The sequence below is a fragment of the Poeciliopsis prolifica genome, unplaced genomic scaffold, assembly GCF_027474105.1.
Source record: "Poeciliopsis prolifica strain line A6 unplaced genomic scaffold, Auburn_PproV2 SCAFFOLD016, whole genome shotgun sequence".
In the NCBI taxonomy this organism is placed as follows: Eukaryota; Metazoa; Chordata; class Actinopteri; order Cyprinodontiformes; family Poeciliidae; genus Poeciliopsis; species Poeciliopsis prolifica.
This window is the reverse complement of record NW_026562391.1, coordinates 6277020-6301148: the sequence shown is the minus strand read 5'-3', so window position 1 is coordinate 6301148 and position 24129 is coordinate 6277020. Positions and strand designations below refer to the sequence as shown.

The 24129-nt window shown below is 41.6% G+C and overlaps 1 protein-coding gene across 1 annotated transcript in view; it reads right to left on the bottom strand.

Moving 5' to 3' along the window:
• Positions 1–22386, bottom strand: part of abcc6a (ATP-binding cassette, sub-family C (CFTR/MRP), member 6a) — a 31655-nt gene extending 9269 nt beyond the window's left edge. The window contains exons 1-13 of the mRNA XM_055041059.1: positions 22107–22386; positions 20682–21978; positions 16599–16775; positions 15852–15977; positions 11422–11559; positions 7004–7126; positions 5860–5921; positions 5587–5718; positions 4057–4263; positions 2158–2335; positions 1795–1956; positions 1608–1700; positions 848–1051 (exon numbers count right to left, since the gene is read on the bottom strand). Of these exons, the coding sequence (XP_054897034.1) occupies positions 848–1051; positions 1608–1700; positions 1795–1956; positions 2158–2335; positions 4057–4263; positions 5587–5718; positions 5860–5921; positions 7004–7126; positions 11422–11559; positions 15852–15977; positions 16599–16775; positions 20682–20723 (1644 nt within the window). The 5' untranslated portion in view covers positions 20724–21978; positions 22107–22386. The remainder of the gene's footprint in view (positions 1–847; positions 1052–1607; positions 1701–1794; positions 1957–2157; positions 2336–4056; positions 4264–5586; positions 5719–5859; positions 5922–7003; positions 7127–11421; positions 11560–15851; positions 15978–16598; positions 16776–20681; positions 21979–22106) is intronic.
• Positions 22387–24129: the final 1743 nt, after the last annotated feature.

The window sequence follows — 24129 nt, the reverse complement described above, 5'->3', positions numbered from 1 at the left end:
CTCTTTCTGAATTTACTGCCCTGTTGACTGCACTGGTTTCCCAGGCTGTCCTGCTCTCAGACGCCTGTGAGGACGAGTGCAACCGACGCCAAGAGAGGTTCATTTAAGCATAATGCACAGAGAGTCATGCTTTCGTCTTGATTTCTGAGAACAGGAGTTTAAAAATAATTGAATACATTTTAGTTATATCTGTCGAAAGTCAGGAAAGTTGTTTTAGCAGAGATAGCCCGGGATAATTTTGTTTATCTCCAATTTCTTTGTGCTTTTTCCTGATGGAGTCCAACTTGTTTCTCATAGTTTACAGAGACATTTCTCTCTTTTTTTTGCCAAGTTTTCTGAGACTCTTTGGACTTTGACTCCTTCGATTATTCATTTTAACCAGACGTTGTCCACAACCGTGACGACATGTTGTACAATGTACATTTAATATGATCTGAAAGATGGACTAATGGCAGATTAACAGTATTTAAATGTGATATCTTAATGAAGTGGACACTTTTCCGGTTGAGGCACAAAACACATAATCCACATTTACAAAGTCTGAAGAACTGTTGATCACATTCACAGATTACAAGAAGCTCTCTCCGCTAAGAAGCAAGTAAGACGAAGGACGACTCATGACTTTTGCACGGCACTCAATCTCAGTCAGCAATATTTTACCCTCAAGAATATGCGAGTTAAAGCATACAAAAGATGCAATTTTCTTTTGTCCAGGAGTTTGTGAACTCTGCTTAATCTCAGACTCCGTCCTGTTGCAATCTCGTGCAATCAGCGTGGAGCTGACTGAGCATGCGAGCATCATTGCGTTGATGCTGAGCTGGCAGGTCTTCCCTTTCAGTTTTCTTACCAAGAAAGAGGAAGAGTTGAATGAGGCGATGGAGATGGAATAAAGAATCTGGGATTTTTTCAGGGCCTTGAGCTCTTTCTCTCTGTAGCCCAAAACCTGCTCCAGGAACGCCTTCTCCCAGGCATAAAACTTCAGGATCTTTATTCCATTCAGGATCTCGTTCATCAGTCTGATGCGGCCATCCATGAACTTCATTTGAATCTCCTGTTGACCAGATGATAAAACTTTTATTACCCGTCGTAAGCCAAAGCAGTGAATTGACAAATACCACACCAAAGCGAGCGCATTCCTTTGCGCACACCAGCTTGTCCGCCCTCATAACAGCAGCAGCAGTCTCCTCTGAGCACCACAGAAATTGTCTAATTCAGTAGGAATTTGTTACTTGTAACATTTTAGTTATTTTCTTTTATTACAGGAAAACAACAAAGAGGCAGGAATGCGGTCTCCGCGCTCAAGACAAATTTCTGATTAAACTGGCATCTAAATTTACAGAAGCCGTCTGTTGTTTGTCCAGAGAAATGAAAAATTATGTCTTGCTACTGCCCACCCTTTCCTGCCATTGTTTTTCAAGCACATTATATGAGCCAGACATCAAAAGGACAAGAGAGAATGTAGCACTCAGGCCAAACACCCACGCAGCGCTTCAGCCACTATCTAAACCAGCTGTGGAATCCCCTCCTCCCCCCACAAACCTCCCCCCACAAAACGTGACGCCATGTGCCAGATGTCTGACCCACTGTGGAAGGATTCCTGGCTTTACCTGGAGCTTGCTCCTTTTCTTTGCAATGAATCCATTGAGCGGGAAAATGAGAATGACAGTGGCGATTCCTGCCAAAGCAGACGGGCCTAGATGCTGGCGAGGGGGGAAAAAAAGAAAGAAGAAAAGATATTGTTGAGCTAAATTGCATGAATGAAAGCCACTGACAAAACATTACATTTCCACACACCTGCCAGAGGAAGAAGAGACAAAGAGCGATCTCGATGGGAGCCAGCCAGACAGCGTTAAAGTAGACCACAAAGTCCATGAGCTTCTGAGTGTCTGCTGAGACCAGATTCACTATCTCACCCACGGTGCAGGTCCTCCTGGCAGAGCTGTTTATCACCAGAGACTGGAGAAGACAGCAAGAGGCGTTACAGCCAAACACGCTCAGTTAACAAATATCATTTCATACACTCTTGTAAAGACTACACAACATCAGTCACCCTTGTAAACGCACTTAATCATACACCTTTGGCCGTGTTCAGCCTGAAAACGAGACATCTCCTGTTTGTGCCAAGACGTAGTGGCGAAATGACGCAGAGTTACTCACCTTCCTGTAAACCAAGCCCATAACAGCGGTCTTCACCCTCATGCCGACCGTGAAGCAGGTGTACATGTACTGATGGTTGAAAAGGGACTGGAGGCAGGAGAGGAGGAACATCAAGGTGGCGTAGAAGTAACCCTTCCACAGAGGAGCGTCTTCATCCCTCATGAAGGCCAGGAGAAGACTAAGGACAAAGAGAAGCAGAAGCTATTTTGTCGGAAACATTAAGACGCGAGGTGTGACAGACATATTTCGGGGTTGTTGTTGTGTTTTTTTTTTTTTTTTTTTTTCCTGAAAACACAAATCTAAGCAGACAGAAACAGGCTCGCGTTATGTCAACATCTTTTCAGTTTGATACCGAGCACCGCTGCGGCTTCTGGTTGGAAGCGGCTCGCCGTTGCACAATATGGCGTTCAGGCCGCGGCCGCGGGCCGCTCTCACACTTGGCCTTCGGCTCACTTATTGTGGTCCGACAGCATTTCTGCCATTTAGAGCCCTTTCCCCCCCCCCTCGTTCCTCCAGCCTCCGTCCTTTCCTTTTTACTGGAGCACTCAGGGCTGTGGTCGCGCCTGCTCCTCTCACTCACAGCTCCGCGACCGTAATTATCACTTGCGCTGAATCGGCGCGCAGCATGAACAACAACATTCCAGTCTGATTGGTGGGGCGGCGAGGCAGCTGGTGGTGGGTCAGTCGTGACCTGTTTCCACCGCTGCCAGCGCCTCATTTTATCGATGAAGTTGTAAATCACGGAAGCACAAGTACCCGGCAAGCCCGTCCCTTTCCCCCCTCTGCTAATTATGCACAAAAAAGGTCTTGAAATAAAATAATATTTTACTGCACCAACTTCCCCCCCCCCCCCTTTTCTTCAGTGGGGGAAAAACACTCACATTAAAAAATAATGACTGTGTTTTATTTTATAAATTGTTTTTCTAGAGTCGCTGGAGTTAGCCTTGCTCGCGTTCCCAAGAGCTCCTTTAAAATACATTATCCTGACACGCTTTATTGTTGTTTCGGCTGACTTTAGCTGACATTCAGTTCAAGTAAGGAAGATAAGAAATAGCTGCTCCTCCAAAAAAAAAAAGTTGGAGCTGCACTGCAGACTTTCATGTTGGAGTCAACATCACTCCATAAAGACCACAGACGTCTATCACAAACGTGAAAGGTTTGATTGTCCTAAATGCTAGTCTGGGTTTAACTAGAACTGTGTGTTGTGAAATTAAGATTGATCTTTACTGCAAGACATTTGGGTCGAGTGGATGTGATGGGAAACAAAAGACTGAATGTGGATAAAAGCTCCTAGTGCCTGATGTTGTGCTCAGTAGAACTTTTCTGGCATTTTAGAGAAGACAGTGTCTATAGCTGTGCTTTTATCCATTTGGGTAAAATGGTGACTTTTTGTTTAAAATATCAGAACTGGAATGATCGGCTTTCGGCCCAGGATCTCATCTAAACTGAAATCTCAGTTAAGAGGAAATATGTTGATTTCTTTTTTGTTTTGTTTTTTTTTGGCTTGAAATAAAGTTTGGACAGATTTTGTTGCAGCTGTCAGCACATTTAGTTCGTAGAACTCAAAATTATAATCATGAAGTTAAAGGCAGTAACTCTGTCTATATAATTTACAGAGTTGCATGCATAAAGCTAATTCTTGCAGTTGAATTTGTTGCTCATCTTCAGTTGAAAAAAAAGTAATTACAACTTTATTAACACAGCACCTTTCAAGACATAGATTTCAAAGTTTTGCACTGAAGAAAACTAAAAACCTCAGATAAAGTATTCCCAACAGTTTTTGTAGCTTGTCTTTAAAATTAACAACAGCTGCTTTGAGGCATGTGGCACATCACACATGTGCCACATCGGTCCCTGAGTAATATCAAATGAAAAAATTAATTTCTTGAAATTCTTTACCTCAGGACCTGAGGGATGGCGAACATGAAGGCATCATGAAATATGATGCACAAGGTCCCTGTCAAGAAGTATGGGCCGAACTTGCGTGCCAGCGTCCTCAGCAGGAAAAAGCCAGAGCTCTGTTCCTTCTGCAGCTTCCTGAGGAGCTGAGCCTGGTCTGGCAGCCGGCTGCCCAGAGCTGCGCCTGACGCCAAGGCTTTCTGCTGCCTGCATGAGGGAGAAGAAAGAAAAAGAAAAAAAAAGGTCCAAAAACAAAATAGTTACAGGCAAGAAATTAGTCTCAGAGATGCACAAAGCTGGTGTTGGCTGCTTGAAACAGACAGCAATAAAATGTTAGTTTTTTCTGCCATCACTGATTAACCAAGCAATTCATCAACAGCTGTGGAAAGTATGGTTTGCAAATAATAATTACACTTAACGATGGATTTTCAAAGATGTGGATTATGTTAACGAGCTTTAAAAATAATTCAGGGTTGCTGTAATGACATTGCAGTACCTTTGTCCTCAAGTGACTGCTTGCTCTCTCTTTTTTTTTTAGACCTAAATGTTTGTCCTTGAGAGATCCTGATTTTCACTTAGGCGCAGCCACATGTCTGCTCATTAACTCAACTGGAAGTGTGCCAGTAGGGATATAAAACAAGATTATAAACCTGAACTGAATCTGTGGATGTGGACCTATGACAATGGTTTGAGCCTTAATGCCAAAAAGACTCCCACAAGACGTATAGCATGTGTTCCTCTGTTGCTCCGCAACCCAAACCGAACCAAATTCATAAACTTTAAAGGTAGCTAAGCGTATTCATAAACAAAGTGAGGACCAGATTTAGAGCAGGTCAGACGTGTTTCAGTCTGTCGGGTTTGTATTTCACAGCAGATGTTTCTCAAAGACACAAACCTGGATTTTCTTTCACTTTTCTGACATTACAATAATAAACTCTGATACATTTTATTATGATTTCATATGCCAAGTGTGAGGATGAGCATACGATCCTTTTCGTGTAGAGTTTTGGGAAACAATCATGCTTTTCACATGCTTTCCAGTGCAGGCAGGACACTGACTACTCACTACACTAGACCTGTAGTAGTAGTGAGTCACAGCATGATACTGTCACCACCAAACAGTTACATTGTGCAACAAGCACTTTTTTTTTTGGGTTTCCCTTTGATAATTGCGTTTTTTTTGTGTGTTTCTGTGGTTCCTCCAGAACGACCATGGGCCTCCTGGCTTCTTCACCTGTTAATGTGGACAAAAACATCTTGCAACATTTTTCAGACCTTTTGCTACTAATAAAATCTTTCGAATCATTAATTATTTCCCTGTGTAGGCTGTCCCGTAAAAAATCCTAATGAGATATGGAGAAATGTGCACTTAAAAACGGTACAAAATGTAAAAGGTGAATACTTTTAAACGGTTCTATATTTAATGTTGCAAACGGAAGTAAATCAGATATTTCAAAAGATTTCTTGTCATCTGAGACACATGCTCATATCGGTGAATATTCATACTACTGCTCAATTTCTTGTTCTCACTTTTGGAGCTTGGTGCATTCGTCGGTCCAGTCCTGCTGCAGGTCGGAGATGATCTTGTGCGACGTGTCTTCCTTTCTCAGGGTCCACAGGTCATCTGCTTCCAGTGGGGTGCGATACCCTTTGACGACGAGCCTGAGGGAGGTTGCAAGGCAGACGCTTCACACACCGAGGCCCATCGTCAAAACACACATTATTGTAAACAAGTAAAAACTGCTGCCCGTAATGAGTCATTATGCGTGGAAAAAATGAGGGGTTTTTAAAGAACCATCTTACCCAGTGAACCACCAGAAGAGAATCTTTGACAGGAAAGAGGCATCTTCCACGGGACAAGGGTTCTGCAACAGATTAAAGACCAGGCTTGATAGTTGGCTTTGCAGAAAATGCTCGCCACTAAGAGGTTTTTTTTTTGGAAACACACGCAGTTGGCTGACGGTTGAATGCTGTGCTTGTAAGGGGCGTGTTTGGGAACGCTAATGTCAGTAAACAAGCCGGTAAACTCAGGTGGTCCGCTCTGTGGAGTGGAGGCCATGAACTCCCAGAGAGCAGAATAAATAGGGGGAAAGATGACGTCTTGAGGTCTAACGCAGACAGAGCGGAAATATGTCATCGCAAACTTTCCAACACACGGACACGCACGCACATACACACTTCATGAAGAAACATTGTGTTTTTCTGACACAGACTTCATGGCATCTCCTCCGCCCTCCCACCTCCTTTTCCGGGTGTTTTCGCTCCTCATTATGACACTTTTACTTTTTTATCTCTGGACTTCCTGTCTTCATGTGAGTAACTCTAAGCAGAGCACAGGAAAGAGAGGAGGTGGAGGAGAAAAAAAAAAAACAAAACAAGGAGGACACACCACTGGGTGTGTCCACCATGCCAGACAGTGGCTCTGGCACCCCACAATTCCTCACCGCCAGCCGGGAATGGGTTAGGGACTTTTCTAGCTCTCCTGACACTCTGTCATCACTTTCCACTTTGATTGATAATGAGCTCATTTTCATTCATCTGTCAGCTGCCAGGAGTCGAAAACCTTAGTCTATCATGGTTTAATGGCACAGTGAGATCTGTGTTAAGCAATGGCTTCCCTGTTGTGTGGCCGCAAACTCCACACTGCTAGTGGCAATGTTATTTCTCAAAGCATGAGTTATGATAAAGGTATGCAGGAGCTCCATGTCAAACGCACACATACACTCATTCACACTCCTCTTGTAGGAAGTTGTTAAGTGTAAGAGGAATGATGGGGGAGGCGGACCACATCACTTCCTGCAAAATGCAAAACTGTCTTGACAACAAAAGTAAAAAAAAAAAAAAAAACAGAAACCCACAAAATAGCCTCTTTGGTGTTTTTGCTTCCTGGGTATGGTGTCATCATAGATGTAATAACCGGAAGTGGGATACATTCGTTTCAGCCTACCTTTTCCGAGACGGGTTTTCCTTGTGGAGGCTGATCCGCAAAACAGCACAGGAAGAGCTGGGCCAGTTGGATCGAGAAGTAGGAGAAGAAGGCGAGGTACCGTACAATATCAGAAGCAATGCCCTGAAAAATGAAATACAGATTAAAGGGGCTGAAGATTTGTTTTGAAATTGTGGGAATGACGAGTTTAGTCACGCTTAAATTTAGCTGAGTAGTCTGGTGTCACTCAGGGAAGGAGACTTGCAGAAATTAGAATTTTTGACAAATGTAGACTTGACTTTATTGCTTCTGACAATAAAGTCTAACATACCAAGGTGTCTACATGCGGTCACTGGCCACTTTAACTACTTTAAAAATAAGGAATCAGCCGCCTGGCAGCAACTGAATCCAATTAAGCATCTGAAGATGGTGAAGTTGAGTTGGTGAAGTCCAAACAGAGGCCTGGAAAAAGGGAGATTTAAGTGACTTCGAATGCGGTACGGTTATTGGTGCCAGATGGGCTGGGTTGGGTGTTTCAGAAACTGCCGATTCACTGGGATTTTCAGGACTGCAAACCACCTTTTGGGTTTACAAACAGGCTGAAAAGGAGAAAGTATCCAGTGATCAGCAGTTGTGTGGGCCAAAGTGCCTTGTTGATGTCGGATGTCGGTGGAGAATGGGTGGATTGGTTAGACACAACTTGAAGGCATCAGAAGAGCCTGAAGAGCCACTCGTTTGTTTGAGCTAAATTGAGGCTGGGTTGTCATCACTGTGAGAAAACAGCAACTGGCCAACTTCTTGTTCGAAATCTGAAGTCATTTTCCAAAGCTGATTTGGAAACTACTGCACTGAATGAAGGTTGATGTGTGACAATACTGCAACTGGGTGACTACTGACTGCAACTTCACAAGCATTTATGTGTTTTACAGCTTTTTGAGGAATCTGGACAGCAATTAATCAGTTTTTTTTCAAAGCTGAAAATACTTGGACGTCTCAAATCGAAACTAGACTAATTGGTTTATCTCTGAAAAATAAAACCAAAAATGTTGCTTGTGGTCACTTGTTATCACCTATTTTAATGCAACATTTTTGCCAACACAAATAAACACAAAATACTGAAAACCTTCATAGGACTGAAGCCAATAATTAGGTCAGGAACAAGCCCATCAGTTTAGTGACTCATGAAACTTTTAAACAAAGTTTCTAACTTCCTGCTCCAGCTAGCTGTGCTGCGGAGCTAACATTAACAGCACAAAAATGTAATTTTTTTTCACCTGTATTTTATTTCTACTTGATATTTTCACATTATTACCTTTACTATTCCTACTTGAGTAAAGTTAAAGTGGACTTGAGCTGCCATATATGTCAGCCACCACAATAGGGAGGAATGGTTGTTCAGTCACCGCCGTTGCTGTACTTACTATGCTAATGGCTGTAAACATAAACAAAATGTTTTTTTAATACAATTAGGTGGTGCTTGACTGTTTTTTCAACTTTCAGCTTTAAGAAAATTGAGAACATCCTGTAGAATATGGGGTAATTCATTGCACATCCTATTTTGTGTCCCATTTTGCAAAACCACCAAATTCCTCATATGGCTTTGGCTCGCCTTCCACATCGTACAGCAGTGGAAGGTTTATATACCGAGATCACAGACTCAATAAAGATTAATTTGGACTTGTAAGCAACATCAGGGTGAAAACCCAACAGTTTTATTGGTATACTTTATATAAATGAAGCAAAAGCTGGGGCTGCCTCTCAGTCACGCAAAGGGCCCGTATCTGTAAATAGGGAAATTGTGGTTTTGAAAACCAGCACCCTTACTTCCAATCATGGGAGCAGCTTTAATATTAACCGCTCAAAGGCTTTTGTAAAAAGCAGGATGTGTATGTTATTCTTGACATACAGAATTTGTGGCTTCTGGCAGCATGCATTGTTTACCACTGGGTAAACGCTGTTGCCACAGCCAGCCTGTTGAGCAGCAGTACCAGCATTTGTGTGTGTGTGTGTCAAAGTGGCAGCCCTTGCAAACAGTAAAACTCTTTTTTTCACTGAGGAGCATGGTGAAATGCCCAGAAAGCAGATATAAAGAGGCCGAATGGATCTGGCCACACAGTGATTTGGTCAGACAGCGAGTGGGAAAAATGTAGGTCAGGTGGCTAAGAATGGCCAAGGTCCACAAACATGAACCCTATCAACTAGAGGCATCAATGCCATAACAACAATTAGGGGCTTTAGTGGTAAATGTTAAAAATATGGTATTATGTAAGCTTAGAGGTGGACAGGTAGGAAAACTGACAAACTGTGCTTCAACTTTTTCTTCTTTGCATAAACAGTTAAGAATCCATTTGGAAATAGCAAGAAAGAAAGAGGTCTATATATAAAGAAGTTAAAAACTGCTTTTTGGTGAAAATTTAGAGGTTGATATTATATTAAACTAATCCAGTTTGAGATACATTATAATTGTTCAAAGTCAGAGAAGAAAAGCTAAATCATACCTTGAGCTATCATATAGTGATGCAATTGCAGTGAGAACATCCTGACTTTAATTTCAAAATCCATCCAAGTTTGCTGCAGCCATAATTTTTAATTTCATTTAACTTTTAATTCAAGTCTGATAGTCTTAAAGTAAAAAAAATATATTTGTCAAACCAAAGGTATAATTAACAGAAAACATAGATCAACACCGAGCTTAGTGATTTTGTTCTGATTCTACTCACTGAGGCTGTCCTCTGCTGGTAAGGTACTGACTACTTACCATCGACCCACAGAACCCCGCTTTTACTTTGTAGCAATGTTGGTATTAGCTATCTGGTCCTTCAGACTGTAAATGTTCTTAAGGGGCTGGCCGTGCCAGAGCGTATTGATAAAATACACTGACAATAACAAAATGTTAAAATATTGATAGTTGTGCATGCACTCAGTTTCTGAGATTAAATAATATTGAACCCAAAGTACATTGATATTTTTATGTTGATGTTATTTGGCAGAATACAGATAAAAATGGTTTTGATTTGATTGATTACCCTAACCCTAAAATATTTAAGCACACAACTGTGCTGTTGATATTTTTTTTAATGTGAGATAATATAATTGCACTCCACACAAAAATGGAAAGCCAGGCATCTGCTTCCTTCCAGCTTATAAATTGCATGCAACTTTTGTTAATCCCTAATTATACAGTCGTATTAGAATCTGTAATTGACTGAAAGGAGTTAATACTTTTTCCCAGGCTCTTTTAGACTGCTGACATTCAAATGTGCATAATCTAGGTATCTGCTGCATTATATTTAATCAGAGTCTTTAAAGGAAGGATGTTTCATTTAATGAGTTAGTGTTTTAAATTCAGACCCTAAGCAGTTGTTAGTACTATAGATGTAATTGAGGCCTGTCAAACCCAGAACTTGGAGGGCAAGAATATAGGAGGTGTCCGTAGACGTCCACTATGTTCACGTCTGTGGTTGAACAAAATAAAAATGTCTGCATCTAAGCTGCAAGTGGCTTTGTATTATGTGTGGATGCATACATTTTCATCTGGCTGTGTTTACAGCGGTGCAGCCCCATAAACACAGCGCTGACGTTTCTCTGGTCTGACCCTGGGCTGCCATGTCTCACCAGCGTTTATCCCAGGGCCATCATTACTTTCCCCCCCTAACAGTGTGGGAATGTCACGCTGAGGACGATAAAACAGAAATATAGATGCATGTGTTTTTATAGAAATGCAAATGCTACTGCATCATGGCTGTGTGTGTGCGTGTGCTCATACGTGAGTGCGTGTGTGTGTGCACGCGCGCGCTAACCTCTCCATACAACAATGATTGCAATGTCTGACAGGAGACACAGGAAGAAAGGGAGTACTTAAACACTCAGAGCCTTGACCAGAATTGGCAGTGTCATCCTCCAACACTTTATGTTAACTTTAGCTTACCTTGGTTAAAACTCAGGCAAAAAATAGAAGCTCTTTGCTGACACAGGGTATATCTCACACTGTGCTGCTGGAGTCTTGTGTCTAGACTTTTGGTAAGAATAGACCTGATTAGATATTCTAGCTCTTTGTTTTGACACCACTAGTTCATCGAGTTCAAACTGGATACACAAACAAATCCAAATTGGATCATTTCCAGTTAAGGATGCCCGTTTTCTTTAATGTCTTCTGGCTTTTTATCGTATTTTTAATGATTGAAATCATGTTTTGGTGTCTTTATATTGCCCCAGTTTAGGATTAAAAGTCACGTTGCTATAAACTGTACATATTAAACTGAAGTTTGCTTGAATTTGACTCCATGTTACTGCTATTATAAATTTTATATGTACTAAATTTGGTAGATTAGAACTAGAATATGACTCACTTGTAAAAATATTAGATAGGGAAGCAAAGTGACCGAATCAATCGCCCATACTGAGTTAGACAGAACAAACAGCATGGTCTTTCTACCTACCTCATCTATGGCCAGCTGGATCTTTGCTCTTAGAGGCACCAGAGAGCAAACAACAGACAAGACCCAGAACAAGAAGAGGAAAACGGAGGAGCGACAGCCTCTTATTCTTTCCAACTGGATGATGCATAAGGCCAGGATCTGCAGGAAGACAGAAAGGAAACAAGATCTGAGTTATCCACGGAGAAAGTCAGGGAATGACGGGATATAAAAAGACATTTTATAACAGCAACTCGTTGCGCATTATTGGGTTCAGGTAAACTCATCTCTAAGCTGTACTCTGGTCAGGTACTTTTTGTAGTGGCTGCTGGAATTGGAAGGGGAAAATATTTAGATTTATTTTTGATATTTTGGATACGTACGATTGTGGTTTTCTTAAAAAAAAAAAAAAAAACATAACAGGTCTCTGGGAATTCCCTTTCTGCAGACTGAAACGTGATTTGGCTGACATTCATTCATGCCTGGTAGGCCGCCTGCCTCGCACACATTTTTCAGTGGAATCATAAACAATACTAAACACATTCTTCACCTCAATGTTTTTTTCTTCTTCTGTTTTTTTTTTTTTTTCCAAAATAAAACCGAGTTAGTTCTTGGATACCACCATTGACAGAATCATGCATTTTCTGGGGGAACGGCTATAATCTGCCCCTCATGTTGTTTCTCCAGAAATCACAGAGTGTGGGAAGAGTGTTGTGGCGCTAACTTATGGACGAGCCGCCGCTCTGTCTTATCACAAACATGTTCAGGAAACGTTCTGATAGCGGTGGAGGTCAGCATTAATTTTTTTTGCACATTTTCTGCACGTACGAGACATGTCAGCTGGTTCTCTGGGAAACATCTGGAGAACTTTCACCTGCTGCAGTCGGACCATTTGAGTCAGCTGTGTTGGAACAAAGGCGTCTAAAACCTGCAGTTCACCGGCCCTGCAGGACTGCGACTGAACCAATGACTCGTATCTTCAGAGTGTTTAATATGTTTTATGCACTTGCAAGAAATGTGCAATATTAATTAATTCATAGGATCAGCATCAGAATTTCTGTTAACACTGACATCTGTTTATGTCCACATGAAAAAGTAAATATCAGCGTTCTCATTTGGCTTAGTGCTAAATCTGACTGCGTAGGAGCGGTGTCATTTCTTAACTACAGCACCAGAGATTTTAAAATTCAATGAATCACATAAGTCTTTGGATACACTCATTTTACAGTTAAAATATTCTTAATAAAATGCCTTGTCAGGCTTTCACTGATACCTTCAAAAAAAGAGGAATTGGTTTGAGCTGATGGCAACTTGTCAGCCTATCAAATTTTGAATCATATGTTGGACTACACGCTACTTGACTTATTAGAGTTTGCGTAACTTAGAGGACGTCAGATCCGACTGGATTCTCAAATATTAAGCATTTTCATTTCTGGTTGAGCTGGAAACGTCCTTTTTTAAGGCCCAAAGACAACATGGCTCCCTACGGCTCCCTTGCACAACGCTGCACTGGGATCGGGGATGAAAGCCAAGCTCCTTTCTGCTTTTGGCCTCCTGCTCTGACTCCCCTGCTGCAGCAGAGATCATCTCTGTTTGATTGTACAACAACAGCAAAGGGTGGAGTGAGCTCGATCGCTAAGGTCTGAAACAAAACCCTGTCTTCTAATTAAACGGGAAGTGTGTTGTGCAATAGCGAGGAGCACAGGCTTTGCATCATCGAGTTACTGATTTTAGCTGATGATGTGTCTATATCTCATCTGTAGTAAGTTAACCATATACTTTAAACAAAAAAAGGGCGACAGACAGAGATGGTCTGTTTCATCTCCCGCATGCAGGGAGCAAGATGCTATCTTAAGCACCGTGAAGAAAACTCTGTCTTTTAATAAAGACAAATTTGGCAAGCGAAGGGAACGATTGGTGAGAGACTTTTTTACAGGATATCGCGGCCGTCTGTCCTTTAGCCTCCTGCTGTGACTAATTACATCCATGAAATAGAAGATCTTTTTTGGGGCGCATCCCTAAATACAAGAGGCGTCTCAGTATATTTTTGTCCAAACACGTGCCGGTGTTTACTCAGTCGTCTGAAAAGACCACAGGTCAGTGAGACCGTCTGACCTTAAGAGAGGGAGACTGAGCAGGACCTGTATGAGTCTGCAGAGAGAGAGAGAAAGCTTTGTGAGCCCTGCTGCTCTCTTTGGACTCTTTGCCGCCATTCAGCACGGCCTGTCGCTGTTTTGTAGATTTTGCATCCACTCCTGCCAAAGCATAAACAACATTTTAACTTGTCATGCCACCCATGCGAGGCTGCACCACTCCTCCCTCATTTTGCCTGCACATACAGGTTAAGTGTAATTTTACAACTGCTGGAAATGAGTAAGATCCACGTTTTGAGAAACAACTGCAACTAAAACCTTTCTCTGATTGCATAGTAGCCCTTATTTCCTATAAATATTGTTGTGTGTCCCAGCCAGCCCTCATGCCACCCTGATGCTGGTCACTGGGCCGTGGCGGTTTCATTCAGGATGTACAGACCTAGAATGTAAACATCTGTTGAGCGTAAATACTTTTTTCACAGCTCTAGTCCCCTCCAACAGCATGCGACCCCCTTCGACTTTTCTCACATCTTGTTCCGTCGACGAAGTTTGATTTATTTTACTGATGTGTGTTAGTTGGACCAGTCCAGGTTAGTGTGAAGACAATGTCTTTCTAAACCTGTATGTTTCTGTTGGACCCTATTTACTCTAAAAGCCCCAAATAAAAATACAGTTTATTGTGTTCCCTTTAGAAATCACCTAACAGTACTAAATATTATAACACAGATTAATGGGACATTAAAACACAGAATGATTTAAAGAAATGATTAAGAAGTGGATATTTGAAGTCTGACTGAAACTTTTGTGATTACAATTTCCTTACTTTTTCATCTTTCTGTTTTTGTTTAGTTGTCTTTTTAGGTTTTGTTTTAATAAAAGTGTTAATTTAAGCCCTTTTTCTCCTGGCTTTTATTTCAAATTGGTAAAAAATGCTATACAATAATCACCGATATTGTTTGAAACGTTTATACCACGATACATTTTTCAGGCACATTGCCCAACCCGACTTGGAAGATCCTGAATATAAACTGATGGAGATTGTCCTATTTTACAGAAATGTTAGTCTGTGGCCAAAAAGATTGTCAGCAGTACTTTCAGAGAATTTAGTTCTATAATCAACTCTACATACAAATGCAGACTGAACTTTTCATATAAAATATTTACCAAAATAATTTAAAACCATGAATCCTTTTCCTCCACTTTAAAAATCATTCATTTCTTTGGTTTGGTCATTCTAAAAATGTTTTTTTTTTTAAGTCAAAACACTTTTACAAGGCACTGTAGATCTGAATACCTGACCTCTCTGAACTTTCTTCAGATATCATAATGCATATGATGGATTTTGGGAGTATGGCCAGGAAAGCGTTCATATTTGGAGAAAAACTGTTGTTTTTCTTTCTGCCGAGGCTGTAAAATGAACCACATTACACCTTAAATACAGGTCAGGGCAGAACAATGGCGCTCGGCGCCTCCTGTCCAACTGTACACCTGTAAACTATAAAAAGACCAAAGCTGTCTGTGTAATTAGGGTCAACACAGACTACAATTGTATATCTTAAACTTTATATTTGGTGGTTTTGTGTTTTTTTTTGTAAGACAAACCAAACAATTGGAGGAAGACCCAATGACAGGAAAGCAAGTTCATCTTCATTAAATACAATTATAGCATGAACTTTATCTTGATGCACCTTTATAATTTTACTGTTGAGCTGCAATTCAAATCCTTCTGTTTCAGACTGCTGTCCTGCAACTAAAAGTGCTGATCTTGTTTGTTTTAGCTGCATTTTCTCTCATAATATCTAAAATATCTGGTTTCCCTCTGTGTGTGTTTTTCCTTGTGACACGGTTTGTTTCTGATGACACATTTAGAGAAGTTTATCATGCACTGGAACTTTGCACATGCGTACTTTACGTTGACTCCTTATCAATCTGCAACAGATGCCATGACATTTGTACTCTGCACTCTGATGATTGATTATCCAAAATGTGTAGCGTTTACAGGTCACTGCTATATTTACATAGTCTGTGACACAATAAGTCCGTACCTGGTTAGGCATGTTTGCACCCAAGTGCCTGGTGAGCGCACCGTGTTTGCTCTGTGTGTATTTTTTCGTGTCTTTGCGTCGTGATGCGAACCGGCAGGATGCAGAGTCAAATGTTCCCAAATGTTTTCTGTTGCTCACAGAAACTCAGTAAGAGTCAGAAGTAAGAAATGTCAGGCACAGCTCTGTGGGTGCTTTCAAAAGGCAAGCTCAGATGTGAGGTCTCTTTTCATGGCTCTATAAAAAAATGATCGGAATTTGGTCTGAAAATGGACAATGGTGATACGTGTTGAAAAAAAAATAGAGACACATAACTTACCACTGTCATGCTACGTATGATGGGGCTGAGTAGGAAGACCATGTGGTGCTGGATGTCTTGGCTCCTCTCCAGCAGAATGTAGAAGAACTCAACAAAACCAAAGGAGGCCAGCAAGAAACCCAACAACTGAGGGGGAAAAAAACCAAAACCAAAAAACAAAACAGGTTAATTGTCATTAAGAGTGAATCTGTCAATGCATATTTGTCCTTTTCTTTCTTTCAGCTGGACCTGTGGGAATATACAACCAGTCCATTAACCTCTGAAGGTATAACAGCCCCTCTACGCCTATGCGAACGCCTACACCGCTGCCCTGCAGCAAGATAGGTCTTAAGTTTGCATCTATGAGTTTTACATGTCAACTAGAACTTCCAAAAACATGAATGTCAGGTCAGTTGACCTGTCAGAATTGCCTTTGCTTAATGTGTCCAGTTTTTCTGCGTGTTGGTCTGTGAATGCCATTGACTGCTGGACATAGGCACCAGTCTCTTTGCAGTCCTGGACAGATTAAGCAAGCGTAGAAAATGGGTGGATAGATGTCTCATGCACAGTTTTCACAGTGAAACAAACGTCTGGGTGTAAAGGTTTGCTTGTACGGTTGCCTGTCCTGTGTGACTACTTGTTTGCCCTGTGCAGGACCGGCGACCCGGCTCTCAACCGTTGACCTCCGAAGATAAACAGCAGTCTCTCCGGGCCCCTGTGACCTGGAGAGGATCAAGTGGGATCAAAGATGAGTGGCTGGAATCTCACCATCTTGGCAGTGCAGAGGCAGGACATCTGGATCCGTCCGCGGTCATGGCAGTAGAGATGAACACAGTAGAAGGGAACCAACAACCACAGGTAGACGCAGGGGACCCACACCAGCACTGTGTTCTGGAAACACTGAGTTAGGTCGGGGTTAGCTGTGTACCAGGTGCGGTTCCAGTCCTGAAACAGTGAGGAAGAAGAAAAAAAATTGCAAAGAGTTTGGACAAGGGAAAAGACCCAGATTTTTGACAGCCATGTTAGTTATTGCTTTTTAAAATTCACAAACTCTCTGTGCAAATTAGCTACAGTGCAAATGTTCTAGTCCTTAGTGCAGCTTGTGTATCGCAAGTAATCCAAGTAGGAACCAAGAATATGTGCTGAATCCTGACAATCTTAGCTAGGAAAAAAAAGCTATTCCTTTTTTTACAGGAATCTAAGTCAGTTTGGGGAGTGTTCTGACATTTCTGTCTGCTCGGCCAACAAAGTAGGAAAATCCGGAGCAAAATTGCCATAAAAGATACAAGCAAAGAGTGGCAGAACTTGGTTGTGATGTCTTTGTTTAAAACAATATGGTGGGATAAGTGGCTTGTTGTTCTCCTGCTTCCCTTGTTTATCACCTCAGTTGCCTAATGAGGGGCAGGGTGTCTGGCTGTGCTAACGAGACTGCCCTGCGGAGTCACCACAGGAAGCGGTTTAAGCCTCTTAGCATGGCAGTGGAGTCTAGTCCCGCTGGTAGACTCCCAACTAGGATGAAGCGGAGTAGCCGCAATTGGTGGCAGCTGTGTGGTTATTATGTAACAACCCTCCTCCCACAGTGAACCAGTGCAGGTGACTCAGGCTTTGTTCCTTGCAGCATGTTTGAGGATTTACTAACAATTGGTACCGCTTCTTGTTTCTGAAACCACAAGATCTGAAAGCAGAATCTGCCCGAAGGGCAATGCACACTGAGCACATTCATAAATCTTCAAATCTCAGCTCATTCAAGTTTTTGAAACCGTTTTGCACGTACGCATAGGCGAACCCTTGAAAGGGCTGCCCAAATACGTTCAAATGGTAAATCTAAATGAGTGGGAGGCTAGTTTCACAGACCCTTATGACTCCTGTGGTTAGTGGCAAGTAGATGTTCAAAGCCCTTTTATGAAAAAGTCCAACCTGCCACAACTCAATCCAAGCACTTTCTTCTGCATTTTGCTCAATCCTCATCCCGGTTCTCACCCTTTGCCGAAGTGGTTTCTGTAAACTTGCGTGTGCCAGGAGCTACTGCAAGGCGTCTATTTTTACGAGACAAACACGGTGATGTGAAAGTGGAGAACAGAGACGTCTTCTGTGCCACTGCAAAAGTGCTGAATTCATATTTTTACAAATTCACCATTTTGAAACCCTTAGAGGCAGAAGTCTGGTGAACTCCACAAGGATGTCCAGGATCTTTGCCTAAAAAAACTGCATCAGGGAAGTGATGTGTCAAAGAAAAAGAAAGACCCGTCAATTTAATAATTGTCAATCTTTCTGTCAAAGTTATGTTTTGATAAATAAGACCTGCATGTTTTCCAGAGAAGTGGATTTGTTGGCTAAGTCAGATTTCCTTGCAAAACCACGTCAGTTGTTGGAAGGACCAGACGTTAGTTGTGTCAGTAATAATAGTCGGGTTGCTTATCTTAAATGAAGCAAGAAATTAAATTGCATCTAACGTCAACGCGAGACATCAGTTTGAGTAACATCATTACAGCTTTGATAAGAAAGATTAGTATGATTTCCTGTGATTGAGCATGTGACCTGACCATATTGGATGGTTGGACAGAAAGTGCAAGTAGCATTAGCATATTTAGTAGTGTTATTCTTCTCACTCAAAGTCCCAGATAAGTCTAAAAGGTCATTCTTGAGCGCGTTCTAGTTATGTTAAATATCTAGAAGGCAAGGCGAGATGGACGGCAGCTCGCAATAGCACATGCTTTGTTGTAGTATTTATGGTTTAAAAATCTGTATGAGACGGATTGGTACTTCTGGAGAACTTTCAACATTTTTAGAAGGCAATGTCACACTTTGATACACTGAAAAGTGCCGTATTTTCTGGACTGTAGAGGGCACCTTACTCGAAGCCGCACCCACAACGTTTTTTCAAAAAACTGGAGAAGAACATACATAAGCCGCACTGGGCTATAAGCCGCACTGGGCTATAAGACGCATTGGGCTATTAGCCACATGGTTCACAACGTGGAAAAAAAGTAGTGGCTAATAGTCTGAAAAATACGGTAAAAATCTTCCAACTGCTGTTTAAGTTGTTCAGAGAGATTCAATCACCCAGAAGTTTCTACACTTCGAATATTAGCCTCGTTTCGCCCACCCAGCTTCTCGATTCATAAATCTAGCAATATCAGGGGGATAAGCTCAAAAGTATGAATAACACTGATGAAAGGTCAAATGTTGCTGTTTGAAAGGCTACTACCATTGGACTTTTTCCTGGAAAGAGGATTGGTTGTGCTGTTTAGCAATCGAGCTAGTCTTAGCCAGCTAAGAATCTGCAAGAAGGTGTAACACTAGTTCCTACTTGACTACCTTCCTTGTGACTCTATAATTTTGTAACATCCATCTATAACGTTGGCAACGTTGGCATTTTAGCAAGCTCACCCAAATACAGACACACTGGCAAGACCGATGTGTGTTTATTATAGTTGAACAAGGAGAAAATAAAAACCCACAAATCCTAGAGCAACAGCTTGGCTCAAAATGTTCATTTCTAATTTCTTTCGATTACTTTAGCTTCTCATTGGGGGTTTAGTTGAAAATCTTGTTTTCAGCCGATAAATTAACAGCAAAGAACATTTTGCCCTCTTTGCAGGTAAACTTACATAAACTTAGGCTGCTATATCAACTTTAAAAACACATGTTTATGTTAGCATTTTTTTCTAGAAATCATGTGATTTAATGACAGAGGCTGGCCTCTCACTTTCTCTATTCGCAGGTGAGTGATGCTATTTTTTACACGTGTTGTATGCTTTGCAACAGGCAAGACTAACTTCTTTCCAGGCATGTTTACCAGTTGCAGAAAAAGGTTTTTTTTTTCAGCTCGGCCCACTCGTAAAGTGAGTGAGCAGAAACCTTGCATGAAAGTATTTCAAAAGCGTGTAAAACAGTTGACTCAGTTCATGACGCAGAGTACTGTGCGCGGCAAACATAGCACAACAAAAGAACGTGTTGCAACATCCAGCACACTGTCACAGATGTAACGTCAGCGTGTTTCTGAAGTTTCATGCAAAAGAAGCGTGCACATGATGAAACACGGTTTATGCATACTTTCTCGACAAAGCATGATGACCACTGTTCTGATGTTTTGCAGAAGCAGAGACAAACACATTAGCTGTAATGAGATCCAGAGCAAATTAAAAGGGAAGAGGTGGAGGGGGGCATGTTGGGAATGAGTTCTTTCATTTCCAGCTGGCTCACAGCTATTCTGCTATTTTTTTGTTGTTTTTTTAGCTAAGATCCAGAATGTGGAGGTTTGCTAATAAATGAGATTTGAAAAATATAACAAAAACATTTTCCAACCAAGGTAGCTTGGACTGTTTGAGTTCTCATCACTCTGCATTTCAATGATTCAAATCTCAGTGAAGAGTGATGGGTAATCTATCTTGTTCCCATTCACACATGCAATGACCTGAAAATCCTTCGGTAATTTTTCATTTTACACAGACGAGCTTTGCAAGATCTTGTACTGAAATTGCCGCACAAGGTTTATTGTTATCAGTGTTGCTATGACAGTTATGGCGTTTTCTGAAGCTTTTCAGGTAAGCAGACAGCTAAAAACAAAACAAATGGATAATACAGATGGAAGCAATCATTTAAATCCCGACGATGAGGCATGATTAGAAAAACGATCAGAGATTTTAAAACCAACAATTTTTTCTCGTCATGCAGTCTTAGAAACAAAACCCCCGTTATTTAAAAGCAACGCTACGTACATCTGACAGAAATTCAGAAAGAAGTGATTAACCAAGCTGCATATGGTTTAACTCTTAAGGCTTCGAGGCAAGAAAAAACACCCAGTGAAGAAATGTGACTCCAGGGTCAGGAAACACATCATAAACTCACCCACAGAGGGTCCAGGCCACTCAGTCTGCAAAAGGCGTCCATCCACTCGCTGGTTCCTTCCACCACCGGCGCTCTGCTCGTTTGGGTCGATCAGGCCTTCTCTCCACTCAGCAAACTTTGCACACACTCTCACACGTTCTCTCTTTCTCTCTTTGCACCACCACCAGTCTATCAATATTTATATGTGTGTGTGTGTTTAATTCGGATCTCTTATTGCTCTCTCTTTCTAGTGGAAGCACTGTGAGTGTCGAGCCTCTGTGTTTCTTAGTGTGTGCTTCGGCTTTCCTTTAATAAAACATCTTCTGTCTGAATGAAACACTTTTCTTTTCTCCCTGCCACCCTGACTGTAACTTGCTGCTGCCCAGAGATCCGGTGTCTTTCTGACTCCCAGTCAGCCTGGCTGCTGCTTATGAGTGAGTCTCCTTGCCGGGTGGGTGGAAATATTTCTCTCTCTCTCCCTCTTGCTTACTCACTCACTCACTCAATCGCTTACTCACACCCCTCTCTTCTCTCCCACATTTACTGGTTTTTGATCAAAACACCGCTTCCCTCAATGGGATGACAGTCCCACACCCAGACTCACTCCTCCCATTTCGACTCTCTGCCCCCTCACCTCCTTTCTCGGTCCTTCTCTCGCCCACTTTCCCCACATCCCAAACAGACCAGTTGTCTGGCCACAAAGTGTCTCGTTGAACACAGAAATACCCTTTAAACTGGGACGAGACACACTCCAATAAACGCCATGCTTATAGGATTTGTTCTTCATATAAATCCCAGATAATAGCAAGTAAAGAAATTTGTCTTGTATCACATTTATGGCACATAGTTTAAGTGTCTGAGGAAAACTGTAAGACATGTTTGTCTCTGTCTCTTCAGGAAAAGAGAAATAAGATTATGCCTCACAAAAATGGACCTCAGACATTTCCGCAATTCGTCACATTACATTGGGAAACGTCAACATATTTCTAACGGGACGCTCTGCAGCAGACCAACTTTACGTAAAATGTAATTATGAAGAGTGTTCAGTTCCCTTCTGCCCTGAAACACACATAGAAAGTTCGGTGGAATCGACTGCCTTCTGGAGTCAACTAATTAGTGAAAAGGGTCCAGCTGTGTGCAACTTAATCTGAGAATGAACTGAAATGTTCTGTGAGGGCCTTTCACTCAGCACTGCTCAGTTCATCCGTCCATCCACTGTCTAAACCAGAGGTCCGCAGCCCTGGTCCTCAGGGTCCGCTGTCCTGCATGTTTCAGCCGTTTGCCTCCTGCCTCACATCTGGCTTAAATGAAAGGGCATCTGCAGCAATGGCAGGCATGCAAAGGAGGTGATGCAGTCATTTCAATCATCTGCGCTGGAATGAGAATCGTCTAAGACATGCAGGAGAGTGACTTCTGGGGGCCGTGGGGTTGGAGACCTCTGCTTACCCTTTCAGGACAACATAGAGACACAGCAGAAAGACCCTTGGACGGGATTCAAACTTTGGACCTTCTTCCTGCGAGACAGCAGTGGTTCCAGTTGAATCACGGCGCAGCTATGACACAACTTGTCTGAGCTAAATGAAAGAGCAAATAATGTGCAAACCTAACCAGAGATTAAGATGTCTTGTATTTTCTCAATCTGTCTTCCTCTTTTTTGTTTCTATCTCCCATTCAGCTTTATTCCCCACTTTTCTTCCATTCTTCTCTTTTTTTTTTTGCCTTTCTTTCCCATCTCTGTGTCCAGTGCCTTTGAAATAAACCCAAGGCAATTTCTAATAAATTGTTATAAATATGTATGGGAATCAAATGCAGCAGATTTATAGCGAAACCTGCAATGCTCCACTTGTGAATGTAAGCCTATTGGCATTCAGACAAACTGCCTTTTCAACAGTCTGGCTTAATATTCTGATCTTAAACGTCCCATTTTCATCAACTGTAAGCAGAAAATGATCACAAGTAACTGAAATAAAGGGTTGAAAACATCGGTCTTTGTGTAATTAATCTCTATAATGTTTCACTTAGTGAACTGAGTTACTCAGATGTATTATTTTTTCCCCTGATACTCTAATTTATTGAGTGGATCTGCAATAAATCAACCAATGTACAAATATCTTCCGATATTACATTAATGTTTCAAGATTTATACTGAGCCGAGTATTTTGAGTCTCCTCAGTGATGCAAAGCATCACATGCATTTCCAGGCATTGCATAACTTGCTGATACTGTGAAAAATAGATTGCATTTGGTTAATTAGTCATCCCGTTAGCCTAGAACGTGCACTGTAAGTGGAAAACATGAAGTCATTCCACAGCATTTCTTCAAGACATCTAGTTCAATTGGATAATAAGTTTTAAAAGTCTATGTTCCCGTTGGAAAATCTGGGAAACATGAAAGTTTGGCAATGCAAAGCGAAATTACTTCTTGGAAAATGAATAACAACATTTTATCTGAAAAAATAAAATAAAATAAAATGCATGAAAATCTGCCCCTTTAATTATAGTCACTCTTTAGAAAAGACATAAAACACGAAGGACTGTCCTCCAAGCTCTTTGTTGTCTGCAGAAATACATCACCACTTGGAGAGATGCTGGTCAGTCTTGCGAGGAGTCGGGGAAAACTTCAGCTGTGCAGGAAAATATGACAGTGTCTGGACCGGGACTGACACCACCACCGGCATCATCATCATCACCGCAGAGAAGAAACATGGAAAGCTTGGCAAGGAGGCAGACCACCGCCTGGGCCTGGTGTCTCGCCATGTGTAAATATGGGATTATTATTCTTAAAAAAAAAAAAAGGATTCATCACTTCATGTTTCTGCTCCAGGCTAGCTAGTGCCTTCAGGGCAGCAATTCACCTCACTCTTGCAATAAAATGGAAAAGGTTATGCAACAACAGCCAGGATTTAGATGTGACTTAGTGCTTTTGTCTTAAAGAGACATTTCAAGGTAAATAAAGGAGAGTGGTGTGTTATGAAAGGAGTAAAAATCTAGGTTACAGTCCCTTGCCGTTTTGGATTCACCAGACCAGAACCCCCTTTTCTAAATATTTGCTGTGTCTACACAGCTTGTGCCAAACTGCAAACTGAACTTATCATGGCTTCCATTCAACAATAGCGTTCTTTGTGCCTCTCTTACATAATGCCAGGCTTTTAAAGTGCACAGCTAAAAATGATTATCTTGACATAGCAGAGTTGGTTTGTTAACTATAACGCTCTTCCACAAACATCTGGGCCCTCCACAGAGCAGCTGCATTCAGTCTACAATTCAATTACACACTGTTTACCGATTCTGTGACTTCTGAGAAAGTTGGTTAAGCTACATTTAACTTGGGCGTTTCAGAGTTAAGGGAGCTGGATCGAATTTATGTATAAAACATTCTGAAAGTCATGTGCACGTGCGCTCCTTCATGTCACATAAAGTCCCATTTGAACACACTGCAGTTTAGTGGCCAAGCAGCAAAGGTTATCATC